The sequence below is a fragment of the Bradysia coprophila genome, assembly GCF_014529535.1.
Source record: "Bradysia coprophila strain Holo2 chromosome X unlocalized genomic scaffold, BU_Bcop_v1 contig_173, whole genome shotgun sequence".
Lineage (NCBI taxonomy): Eukaryota > Metazoa > Arthropoda > Insecta > Diptera > Sciaridae > Bradysia > Bradysia coprophila.
Genome location: NW_023503302.1, coordinates 5,328,926 through 5,341,670, shown reverse-complemented (window position 1 = coordinate 5,341,670; position 12,745 = coordinate 5,328,926). Strand labels below are relative to the sequence as shown.

At 36.0% G+C, this 12,745-nt stretch overlaps 1 protein-coding gene across 1 annotated transcript in view; it reads left to right on the top strand.

The window, feature by feature from the left end:
* The window catches only part of LOC119068080 (transcription factor Sox-8), a 75,068-nt gene extending 63,360 nt beyond the window's left edge, over positions 1 to 11,708 (top strand). Inside the window, exons 2-3 of the mRNA XM_037171487.1 lie at positions 1,719 to 1,865; positions 10,555 to 11,708. Of these exons, the coding sequence (XP_037027382.1) occupies positions 1,719 to 1,865; positions 10,555 to 11,689 (1,282 nt within the window). The 3' untranslated portion in view covers positions 11,690 to 11,708. The remainder of the gene's footprint in view (positions 1 to 1,718; positions 1,866 to 10,554) is intronic.
* Positions 11,709 to 12,745: the final 1,037 nt, after the last annotated feature.

Here is a 12,745-nt window from a genome sequence, read left to right as displayed (position 1 = left end):
AACCACGGATCAAAAAGGTGTGTTTTAGACCACGGTGGTGAAAACGTCCTTAGTCTCCGCTCCGCTTCGCGTCGCTCCATCCCTGGACGTTTTCACCACCTGGGTCTAAAACACACCTTTTTGATCCTTAGTCCTTAGTCCTTAGTCTCCGCTCCGCTTCGCGTCGCTCCATCCCTGGACGTTTTCACCACCTGGGTCTAAAACACACCTTTTTGATCCTTGGTATGTAACATACTATTTACCATGATTTTTTGTTATGAAATGTCAGGTTTTCCCAAACGATATATCGTGCGGGAAAAAATTCATTTATTTACGATTTATCGTGTGAGAACGGTTTTGAATGAATTTTTCCATAACTATACGATTGATCAAATTTAATATGGTGAATGTGAAGTGTGTATGTTTTCAAGTAAATTGATGTGTTTTGTCTATTTCAGTTGTTCGATGCACAAAACGTTGTTCGTACCTCGACAGAACCTCGACGACCATGTACATTTTTTCAGTAAGAACAGTGTACGTCTTCGGTTAAAAACTTTATCTGCACATATTTCAGTGTGGATGAATTTTAAACCCAATAAGACCCTATTCGGCTCAATAGTACATGTGATTACCTTTCTAATGACACCCCACACGACCCTGTACGGCTCGTGTAACTGGAGCAATTTTTGTAAGAAAATTGCAACTTTTCGGTTTTTGCTCACCTTTGACCAGCCACACAAACTTCGAAGAATTTTTTTGAAAGTGGTTTTGGCTTCTAGGGTCGAAGTCCTTTCTAGGCACATATAAAAAATTCCAATAGAAAATGCGTCCGATTTCGGTAGGCTGTTTTTCAAAAGAATCCCTCTTAGCAAGTTTGGTGATGAGTTCATTTGATTCATATGATTCGCTAGACTTGTTCGTGTGCAATGTGGATATTGGTACGGTGTTGTTCGAGCATTGTACCAAATACCATTGTCGCCGTGACCTGATGAATGGTATTTTTGAACTGCATAATAAGGCAAAACGTCGAAAGACACAATGTAATTTTCTCCTAGATCTTAACAGTGGTAGAATGTCTTGCTTTTATTGTACTAGTACGAAGAACAACGTGAAAAATACTTAACTTATGGCATTCTTTTTTCATTTTTCATAATGAATAAAACACTCGATCTATGAAACTCTCACACACAAATTTACAAAAAAATCCTCTTATTCCGAGAAAATTTTCGGTATAGCATTCAAATGATCTTGTCCACCAACCACACCAACAAAAATCCATTGAACCAAAATTCACCGGACACCTTTAGAATCAGGGCCTATTGTTTGGGAAATCATTGGCCCCATTTATGAAAAACTTAAACCCAAACATATTCTCATTTCCGGTAAATACCAGTAAGACGTCTTACCAATAAAATAAGCCCTGTAATCTAAATTCTATTTTCATGCGTGTGTGTATCATAGTCGAACCTTTTTCAAAAAGCGAACCAAACTCGGTGCTGAAAGAGTATTATATCCCTTTCAAAAGCCAATTTGATACCAAACATCTTCATAGTTATAAGCTTTATACATTTCACAATATTACCTTTTTGTATTTGCACAAACCTTTTGATTTACATACATGCGTATCCATGCGATAACAGAATTTAATTAAGACAAGATATATCCCCTCTAATAAGTCCTCAAATAAACGTAATAAAAACCGAACATTGTATATTCATGGCAGACTGCTTCAATTTCAGATCGTCATCCGATAGAAAAAAGGATCACATCAAACGACCCATGAACGCTTTTATGGTTTGGGCACAGGCAGCGAGACGAGTTATGTCCAAACAATATCCACATTTGCAGAACTCCGAATTGAGTAAATCGCTGGGAAAACTATGGAAGTAAGTTTTGTTTTTACGATGCGTTTCTTCTTCTTTGCGAGTACTTCGTTTTACGATGCCTTAATACACCCCGAGCGATTTTTTTTCCCTTAAAATCTACCAAAAATCGGGAATGTGAATAAATATTCAATGGAAATGGAAAGAAAGCGGTAGATGTACCTTTTTTTGTACGGCATACAAAAGAACACTATTCCACCAGACGCATTTCAATGAGAATGTATTCAACATTTTCTTTTCTTTTCTTATGCTGCAGGGACAATCAACTGATTTCAATTTATCAGAATCATTATATGAGTCATGTTACAATCGAAATTAACGCAGTTCATACATTTTATCGAAGAGTTCACTCTCGATGTGATGGATATTGTGTGTGGAAATTTTCAATATATTCAAACGACGTCATTGAACACGTGGTATTTGATTTTAGATTTAATTCATTTTATTGACGACAAAATGTAAATAACAAATGGAAATTTCGAAATTGTGATTTGGTTATGAGAGAGTTTTTATGGAGTGGAACATAAATATAAAGAAAAGGGAAAATTGAAAAAAAAAGATTGAAAGATGTAAGGTGATATGTGACGGTGTCACGTAGCTAATCTGGAAATTTGAATATTTCCTGACAACACAAGATAGAACTCGAACTCATATCGTTGAACGTCGATTTCCGTTGGATTAGTTAAAATACCTGGAGAAAATACCTGCGTGCGGGAAATTTTTCACAGATTTAATTCTAGTCAACAAAAGCGGCTTTTACAGGCAAAAATAGTTATTTATCTGCAAAGTGTGGCAATATGATGCTGAGTTTCATAAATATTTTTTTCATACCTAGGACTCGAAAAGTGCGACTTCGTCGCACTTTTTCTCCGTCCAATATGAAAAATACTATTCGTACCACGGACTAAAAGTCTTTTTTGGGTATTAGATTCCAGATCTCGCCCTCGGCTCTGTCTGGAAACTTCTCACACGCTAAAAAAAAGACTTTTAGTCGTAGGTACGAAATGTACTATTTCGTTTATACCATATACCACTGTCCCTGGCATTAAAACACTCTTATGTCAGACGTCGCAAAACCTCATTTCATAAAGCGCCACTACTGTCTAAAGCTGAAAACAAACGAGACATTGAAAAACACGTTTTCATGCTTCGGGGCCGAAAATGAGGGCAATTTTTCGAATTTTCTCGGGTTTCCGGCCCTCTGCATGAAAACTTACATGTGCACCTGTTTTGGACGGTTGATTTAAGGCACTTTCGCTTGTAAGCCTCACTTCGTTCGGCCTACAATCCGCGAAATCGCCTAAAATCAATCGTCCAAAACAGGTACACAAATAACCATTGGTCCTAGTTTTCATTGACAAATTCAGCAATCGTAATTTTCGATAGAGAAATTTCTAACTTTTTTTGACAGTTGCGACAATTTCGTCATGAAAACAATGAGCAAAACATGTTTTGAATGCTTCGTTTGTTTTCAGCATAAACGACCACTCTCCAAATTCTATGTTGATGCTAGGAGCCGAGCAGTGCTATGTTTTAATGTTTTTTCTCATCATTCATTCGATCGAATAATCCTAAATTTACAACCATATTTGAGCCAATTCTCTTTTTTTTAATTTTACTTCTTTTGATGGTATCTGAACTTGAATTCATATGAAACCAATTATTTCCTGTGTTCTGCCTGTATTTAAAAAAAATAATCGTGAATGCCTCAACTCCTCGCGGAACTCAGTACCATATTGCACTCCATTGGTTCGTGACATACGCATAGTCATTGTATTTTATATGAAACATCTAAGTAGAGTCTGGCTCCGAGGCCAATAAATACGCATCTATTTCATCAAAGAACTTTTCCAGATATTTCATGATTTTCCATGGTAAATCAGCAGCATTGTAGATTGTAGCAGTTTTAAAGTTGTAACACACGGTTTTATGAGTAAAATACATTCTGAGCAATATTGCAGAGAACATACAAAAGGTGTAACGTTCATACTTTTCGAGGAAATTGTGGTTTTCTGCTTTGGAGCTTTCGACTTGCATGCATTATGTATCCAGCTACATTTAACTACTTAAAACAAATTAGAATTCACGTGGGAAAGGTAAAAGTTGTCGGGAATACATGAATGGGTATGGCTTACTAGTTTGAAACAATAGAGAAACTTGCTTTTGAATTTTCGTCAATCCGATCAATTGGTATTTAAATTTGTGTTTGTACATGCAGTGATGCCTTGTGGTAATAATACTCCGATTATGTTGTCTGGGGGATCTCTAATTTTGTCTAGGTAAATCTTTTTCTGTCAAAACATTAACTTTGAAGTTTGCTTAACTTGGAAAAACTATTGATCGAATTTGTGAAGGGTTTGAGGTTCTTCATGATTAATTCTCTAAAATACACACAGGTCGTATTCTTGGTAGTTGTTACTTCTTATCTTTCAAGGAAATAAATCACTTGCAATCGATTCTTAACCACAGATACTAGAAAAATAAGCAATGACCTCAGGCTAATATGCATTCCAATAAAAAATTGGATAAAATACTAAACTGGTGGACTACTTTAACCGAAGTAAAATATTTACCAGCGAACAGTGAAATAGATGCGACCGAACCAAAATCCCCTTCATCCATTTTCCTTAACATACAAACAACACCGGGAATATCTTTCTAGTAAAGCGACTATAAAACTAGAGTAACTAGAGTAACACAGGTATAAAAACGCAGCTGAACTGCGTAAACAAATTTGTGTTATTTGTTCACGTGTGTTTAATATTAATTTTTTTCCCACTCTGAATGCGTGCAAACATTGTGAAAAAAAAATGATTTCAATAATGAAAAATCCTCTGTTTCGAGTACATTACAAAAACTAATACGATATTCAGTTGCTCATGTGAATAAATAGTAAATAGTAAAAGTTTTAAATGCATAACAGCCCATTGGTATAATAAAAGTAGCGGTAACATTGAGGCTTCGGTGAGGCTTGACTCTTCTGTTTGTTTGTTAAATTCCGGTGCTTAAACTTGACAATAAACAAAGCTATAGAGACCGGGAAGCTAAAATCGCGCTTGTCTCTCATACTAGGGAACACCAGGCTTTTAAAACGATAAATCCAAACGAAACCTCAAACAGAAATGGTAAGTTTGATAGGTCAACTGAAAAATAGGTAACGTCAGATTGTTCGAACAGAAACGGTATGTCCAACACAAACGATTTTTCTTTGGGACAATGTAGCTTTGCCAAAGAAATATGCCAATGAGTAGCGCATGATTTCAGGGGTCTCGGAAGGAGACCCGTTAATTTAATTGTTTTTTAATTAGACCAATATCTACCGAGCGATAAGACTTCGAAAACGCGATGTGAAAACGTTTTTTTTTTGTATTGATCCAAGTCTTATCGCTCGGGAGATATTGATCTGATTAAAAAAAAACTTTGTAGTTTATCGGACTCCTGGGATCATTCGCTACATAATGGTATTTGATTAACATATGTGCAATCAAAATTTCATATTTTTCAGTTGACATATCCTCCCTAATATGGAAAGTGTGAGGAGCTTTAATTGTTCGACCGTAAACGGAGACGTAATACGAGTGACTACGTTTCGGGGTTACAACTATGTCGAATTATAGACAAATGCATGTTGAAACAAAGGAATTAGCAAATTTTCAAATAAATTATAGGCAACGCTACAGTCCTCGACATTTCAAATGTCTCACTGTCAAATTTTTCTGAGAATTGCATTGTGTCATTGCGAATTTACAATGACATTCTTTGAAAAAAATGGCAGTGAGACATTTGAAATGTCGAGGACTGTATAAACAACAGAAGTAGCAGATTCAGTGATCATAAATGGTGACATGTTTCCCGTTCGTACGACTTTCTTGTAGAATAAAAATTGTCTAGAAGAGATATAAATAGGTCAATCATTCATGAGATAGTTAAAACAGATATGATGATTATGATTATACCGACATACGCTTGTCGATTGTGCGGACTCCAAACTTTTTCGAACACGAGAACGTGTATCACAGGTTCCAAAACAATTCCACGAAATTTTTCCTCTCCGCAAAAATGCAAACACGCAAACCAGCTACCGCTACTCAATAAACGACAAATAATAAAACAAACGAAATATAAAATAAAAACAAATTCTATCTGCCTGCGCGCATATATATCTGCTATCAATGAACTGTTCAAAAGCCCTATAATAATTCAAATTAATGATGAAATTCTGTCAAAACAAATAAGAGGATACGAATAATTAACGGAGCAATAACTTGATAATGCCATGTGTCTCGCTTTTTATGCGATTATATGCTTCGACGATAAAATATATGCTTTAATGTGTATTAAATGTATGTATGGCGTATCAAAATAACGAGTTTTGATTAGTTAATTTGTTATATACAAAATGATATTTTGTATGGGAAATCACGTAGGATTCGTTTGCATAATATTACTTTTAACACAGTTGCTAGCAGCAACAACCGCCGCGCTTATCTCTCATACGAGCTGGGGCTGACTCACGGATTATTTGAGTTTTATAAAACTGCACTTTATCATCGCATTGGATTAATATATCGTTTCGCGAATAAATTATAATCAACTCTCGTGTCCTGAACTTTTGTAACTTAATTTAGATGCAAATCTGTGTCGCTGTCGCATGTTTATCACAGCTGGTGAATTATATACACCTGACGGAAGCACAAAAAAAAAACTGTTCTCCTATACTCCACCCAACAATTTTTTTTTCTCATTCCAGAAATATCTACGCAATGTAATGTATTGCTCGTATAGCACGCGAGACGCAAGAAAGCAGCTGTCTTTGCAGATATTTGATTGCTTTTTTATTCTTTTTTCTTTACTTTCCTAATACCATCAAAATGTGATATGAGTTATAGCCGGTCGGTTTGTTTAGCAACAAATAAGTAAATCAGGTCTGAATACAAGGTTCGTGTAGCCTTTTGCGGCTTATTTACATTAATTGTTGAACGTGCGAGAATATGAAAAAAAACGAAGGTATTGAACATATCCGTATCTATGGTTTGTGTATTTGCATAAGAGCCGTCCACTCAAACAGTATTTACTTTGGGTCGAAAGTTGTAATTGGTTGAAGCGTTCTTACTATTTGCATGCGTTTGCAAGGAAACAATCGCCTCAGGTTTACAGAAAGAATTTTTGTTAGATTAACATAAAGACTAAGCGGGCCGTCATGAACAATAAGTAATAGTTATTTATACTACAAGAACTGTAACGGGTATTTTATGATCGAGAAATGGTAAATGGTTCGAGGCGAAGTAGAGAACATATTGCCATTTTGATACTGTTAGTTCCCAGAATATACGCAGCAAACGTTTCTAACGGACTGCCGGCAGTCAGCAGATCACATTAATTATGAACCCCGTTGCCTAGAGAAACACAGAATTGATCAGATATTTGGTGAATTTTGGGAACTATTCGACACCGAGGTCATTCTATTGAAATCTACATAGTGTTTGCGAGTTTAAGACGGATTCTTTTGAATTTCGACTAACCGAAATCGGTGTTTTTTTTTCGGGACTTTTTGATGTATGCCTAGTTAGGCCTTTGGTGCCTAGGCCTCAAAACCAGTCTCAGATATTTTTGATCTTCCGGACTACGAAACCATTTTACATAAAGCTTGCCCATTCTTTTGGACCTATCTGAGCAAAAGGTTAATGACGACGGGTTTTCGTCGTCGCAGCTTCATCTGATGGTGTCATCTGATGGTGTTGGATACATTTCCCATCTTTGGAATAGCTATTAGAGTCGTTAATTTTGAACGATAAAATTTCAAAGCCATGGAAACATAAACTGTTTTAATCTGTCGAGCCAAACTTATCAGTAGTATAATTATCGAATCTGTTACTTCATTTGTTTAAAATTAGTTTTTCTATATAAGACCTAGTGCTGGAGCCTTACTGTTTTCGTCGTTGCCGAAAACAGGTGATTGGCAGTAACAGTTTAATAGAAAGATTCAGTAACATGATTCTTCGGCCTGATTATAAGCTTTAAAACTAACTAGGTGTTACGTAAATAAGATTCATTTCATCAATACTCTACAGCACCGTTTACAGTCGTGAACTAAGAGACAACTTGTACACCAATTAACTGATTGAAAATCACAAAACAATGCGATATTTTCGTGCCATTCCATTCTATGCATTAACTGTATACCATTCAAATCAAAAATTAAATGTGTCAATTTTATATCCATCTCTAATCAAATTTACCTCCCAACAAAAAATATAATTTAATATCCAAGCTAAAGTCAATTCGTATCATAATATACGCAGAGTTCCCGTGCGATTTTCTTACCTCACGAAAATGAAGCACACCAAAATAAACGACAAAGTTCATATAAAAAATTAAATAATTTACCCTTGTGCTAACAGTTAAATATATACAAATAAAGTATGGAGTGAGACTTACGCTTCGCATAAAAAAGTCACATCAAAAGAAATCTTTATTCCGAGAAAATGTAGGTTAAGAAGTAAATCATGCACCTCAACGCACAGCCTTGGCAGTGTCGATTCTACATTGTTTGAGCCGAAAATTCGCATTTTAATCTTTGTTTACCAATGTCTCCAAATAAAAAAAAGTGAAAATAAATAAATTGAACAGACGTCGAAAACGTGCCAACTATCGCATACCCATAATTACATCGAATGCACATTTGTCGCTGAAACCAGATCGATATGACCAATTAATCATCTGACTGTATATCTCGCCAATTTATAACAGAATCCAACAAATGTTTAATTACGATCGACGGGATGATAATACACAATTCGATTACTAAAAACGATTTTGATCGAAATGACCATGGTTTGCATATTATTGAATTGTTTAGAGGACATCACAATACAGTAGATTTTCATCGAATCGTCCGATTAGATTTTTTTTTGCTGGTGGCGTGGAACCTTGCAACTTTAAAAACCACATAATAATTTCCAAACGGACGGGTATAAAAACGCTACAAAATAAAGCCATATGGAACACTCAACTCACATATGCAAATCAAAGAGTCGTTTGTAATGCACTATTTGCAAAAAAAAACTCAATTCAAATACAAAATGTTTGATATGTACGGACGGTTCTATATATCATACGTATACAAGTACTTAACGCATGAAAAAAAAAGTTTGTTAGTTTGAGAAAACTGTAGACGTACAATTCCACTGCATTTTCAACATTTTTTTTTATTTTTATTTGTACAATTGGTTCCTTCGAGCCAGACATGCATAATCTTAATTTTTTGGGTGATTTTCGTTTAATCTATTTGCTATTTACAATCAAGTTGTTGATACAGTTAGTTTAAATATTTTTGTATCTCTCGTTTTTTTCGAATTAGGATTATGTAGTCTGTTTAGGAGTGGTATTGCATATGCCTTGTTGTGTTTGAGAAGAAATCGATTTTTTGCTAAATTATATAATCAGTTACACAGTCAGTTAATGTATCTATAGACCGAGAGCTCATGAGCATGTCAGTCACTTAAAAAGCTACGGTTTGAAGCCGATGCAATACACTATCATTTTGCTTCAGGCGATTTTTTTAACTTTTTGAACAAGCCGTCTCCGATTTTAGTTAGTGATAGCTCGTTGGATTCGTCTTTCAATTCTAGGAAACACGTATCTTTCACTTTTTCTAAAAATAAAATGTTTTCTGTGAAAACAGCTCAAAAGTAAAGACATGTCAGAGGGTACCGAAAACAGTTTTTCGGAAATAACTCAAGAAAAAATTATTTTAAATTGTTGTAATGTTGTACGAATTTCGGCCTTGGAAAGACCTACAGGTAGAGTATACGCACTGTTTGGTGCGAGTATATCCACGAGAGTTATGACTAATAATATAGTGAATGTTCGGAGAGTCCGGATTCTCTGCAGCTTCGTTGTTCCACGGAACTGAGTATGGGGTGTTGTAGCTGGCCTCACCCACTATCGTTGCACATATAATTGAACCCAGTACTTTTGTGCTGCAAGCCCACAGATGTCGTGGAAAAAAAGTTGGTGCCAAAATGCAGATTTTTTCCTTCTTTCTGAGGGCTCTACAGATGGAACAGCGGTACAACGGCAGTCATTTTTTATCGTCTACTATTCTTTTACCCTATCAATAGAAAAAAATGATTAGTCTGATACTATGTCTCTATGTCATTGAGAATGTGCACTTTTCTTTGCTATAATAAGCTTTAGAAAACTTTAGAAAAGTTGACAGTTAGGTCGTTAAGTGTTGCTTTTAAAATTGAGCGTATAGCGCTGTGTACGCGACTATATGAAGTTAAATAGACCGGCTGACCTCACGCTCCTAGTCATGTCACTATCTGCTGAAGGAAAAATGAGAACCAAAAGAAGAAAATCAAAACTTCCCTTAATGTTTGCGAAAACGTCCCATACTCACCATATGCCTCAGCACCTACAAAGGACATATGACATATTATAATTCGTCTAAAATTCGTCTTTTAGGCTTACTTCCTGCTTCAGTTACCTCCGCAGAATAACGAAAGGGACAGACCCATTCTACATGAAAAAAAAATAGAATTGTAAGATGCGTTGTTCTTTCAGACTATTTCCTAAAATATTCTAAGCTATTCTGGTTAAGCCTTTAACATTTATAGCAGCAATTCTGACTAATTCACATTAAAAGAAATTGATTTTTTTCACCTATTTTCCATTTTATTAATTACAGAAACCTAAAAGAAGCTGACAAGCGTCCGTTCATTGAGTTTGCCGAAAAGTTGCGGGTGACCCATAAGCAAGAGCATCCAGACTACAAATACCAACCGCGTAGAAAGAAAACTAAGTCAGGAAATGCAACACGCTCAACAAATTCCTCAAATCATTCACAAAATCGACGGCTCAATAGTAAATACGCTACCAACGAATACAGTTCGGGAAATGAAATCTTAGCATCGCCAAGTGGCCAAAGTGAGGATCAAAATTTAATTCAGTCGAAAATTGAGCAAATTGATATGAAAAGCTACGACTATAATAGTCTTCATATGCTAAAGTCCAGCTGCTTGAACACAAATTATGCACGTGCTGATCATTCCTATCCAAAGGGACATAAAACCGATATTCTAAGCGATTCAGCGGACTCGCTGCGAAAATACGACTACAGCAGACGTATGGACTCACCATGCTCCCCGGCCAGTTCGAGTAATTCCGGCCACTCGGCAAATGAAATGCATCCGTTGACTCCACCAACCACACCGTACAACTTAAACAACGCAATGATGCGCCAAGGATCACCAAATAGTAAACAGAATTTATCGCCATCCACCCAATTCAATTTGTCTCGTGACAGCACATTCTCCTCATCGATTCCGGACGACGTCACATACTATCGACCCGATGCATACATGTCCCATTCAAGCAATAGCAAGCTGCCATCAAAATATACACCAAAATATAACGTAGATCCGTACAGCATCTACTCCCATCAATTGCATCAACATTATCCGATGATATCTTCGTCGACAACCAGCACACCGTCCCCATCATCGACCGCTGCCAGTTATGCCAATTCAAATTTAGTGAACAATTTTAGTTCGACAAATATAGACACGGACGTCGATCCGAAAGAGCTAGAACAGTATCTGGACTCATCGGGTCAAGTCAAACGACTACATCCTACCACTAGTTACGGCTACGGCATGAAACCATCGGATGAACTTGTTGAATTACAGCCGATATCCAATGAATTGATGGTGGTGGAAAAGGTCGAAAATGTTTTGCCTAGCACAATATCAGGTAGCGGCATGTATTATCACGAAAATCCTTATCAGTATATGCATAATTGGGGCTGCTATCCGAATTCATAATAAATTAATGGAAATATTACATGCCCAGACACCAGTTCGGTGTAATTTTAATGGAATAGGTACGCCCGAAATGTTTTTATTGAAATTGCTGTAGATTAGTATCCAATTAAAGATAAAAGTTCTTTTTGTTTTATGTAGGGAAATTATGAAAATGAAATGTTAGAGAAATACAATGGTGTTTCAATGTGACTTTGAAACACACGCATTTTATGCCCGGAAGATGTGGCGGCGCGACGGTGAAATATATTATACCATACCATTTGTGAAGTAAAACTTTCAAGTGTAAATAAAGATAGAAAGCTGTTCGGATAACCATTGTAAAAGTTTCGCCCGTTGTATAGGCAAAAGAATTAACTCCGGTGTACAGAAAACGATTTCATTTTTGCAACAGTTCGAATTTAGCTGAAAGCAAAATCTTGTAAATTTCGCACAATAATCTCACTATGCTTTAGGATGTGTGGATTCGATAAACTCATGCACATTATACTAAAGGTAAATTAAAATGATAGATTTTGAGGATCTCCAGTGTATCGTGATTCAAAACAAGTATTAGATTAACATAGCGAACATTTGAACCATTTTTGGTTTACCTTTAGAAAAGAAAATTCAATTTATCGTCATCATACAATGGCTTCCGTCATAGCATCTGAACCGGTTCAGTGCTATGCTTCCGTACGTAATATCCGTGGATATTTTGTGCATCCTATGTGTTGTCAGTCAGGCGCTCCGACTTTTGTTTTGGTCGTATGTTGCAAACTAAAGTCATTGCCTTAACATTTCTCTAACTAGTGCGTTAGTGCAAATTTTGCGCAAAAGATGTCTCCACCTCTAACTCCACATTGCAGTTTTCAATACGAAAATGCGTAGGCTTTCACAATGAACAATCGTTTTGTAACGCAAAAATTAGCATGTAATTATACGATAGCGTCAAAAATTGATTTTGATATAATAAAAAAAAATTGATATCCTAAAAAAGAAAAAAATTATATCCTCAAAAGAGACTGGTGATACTCTAAAATTGATATCCTAGAAAATTGTTTCCAAAAAGGAATTTGA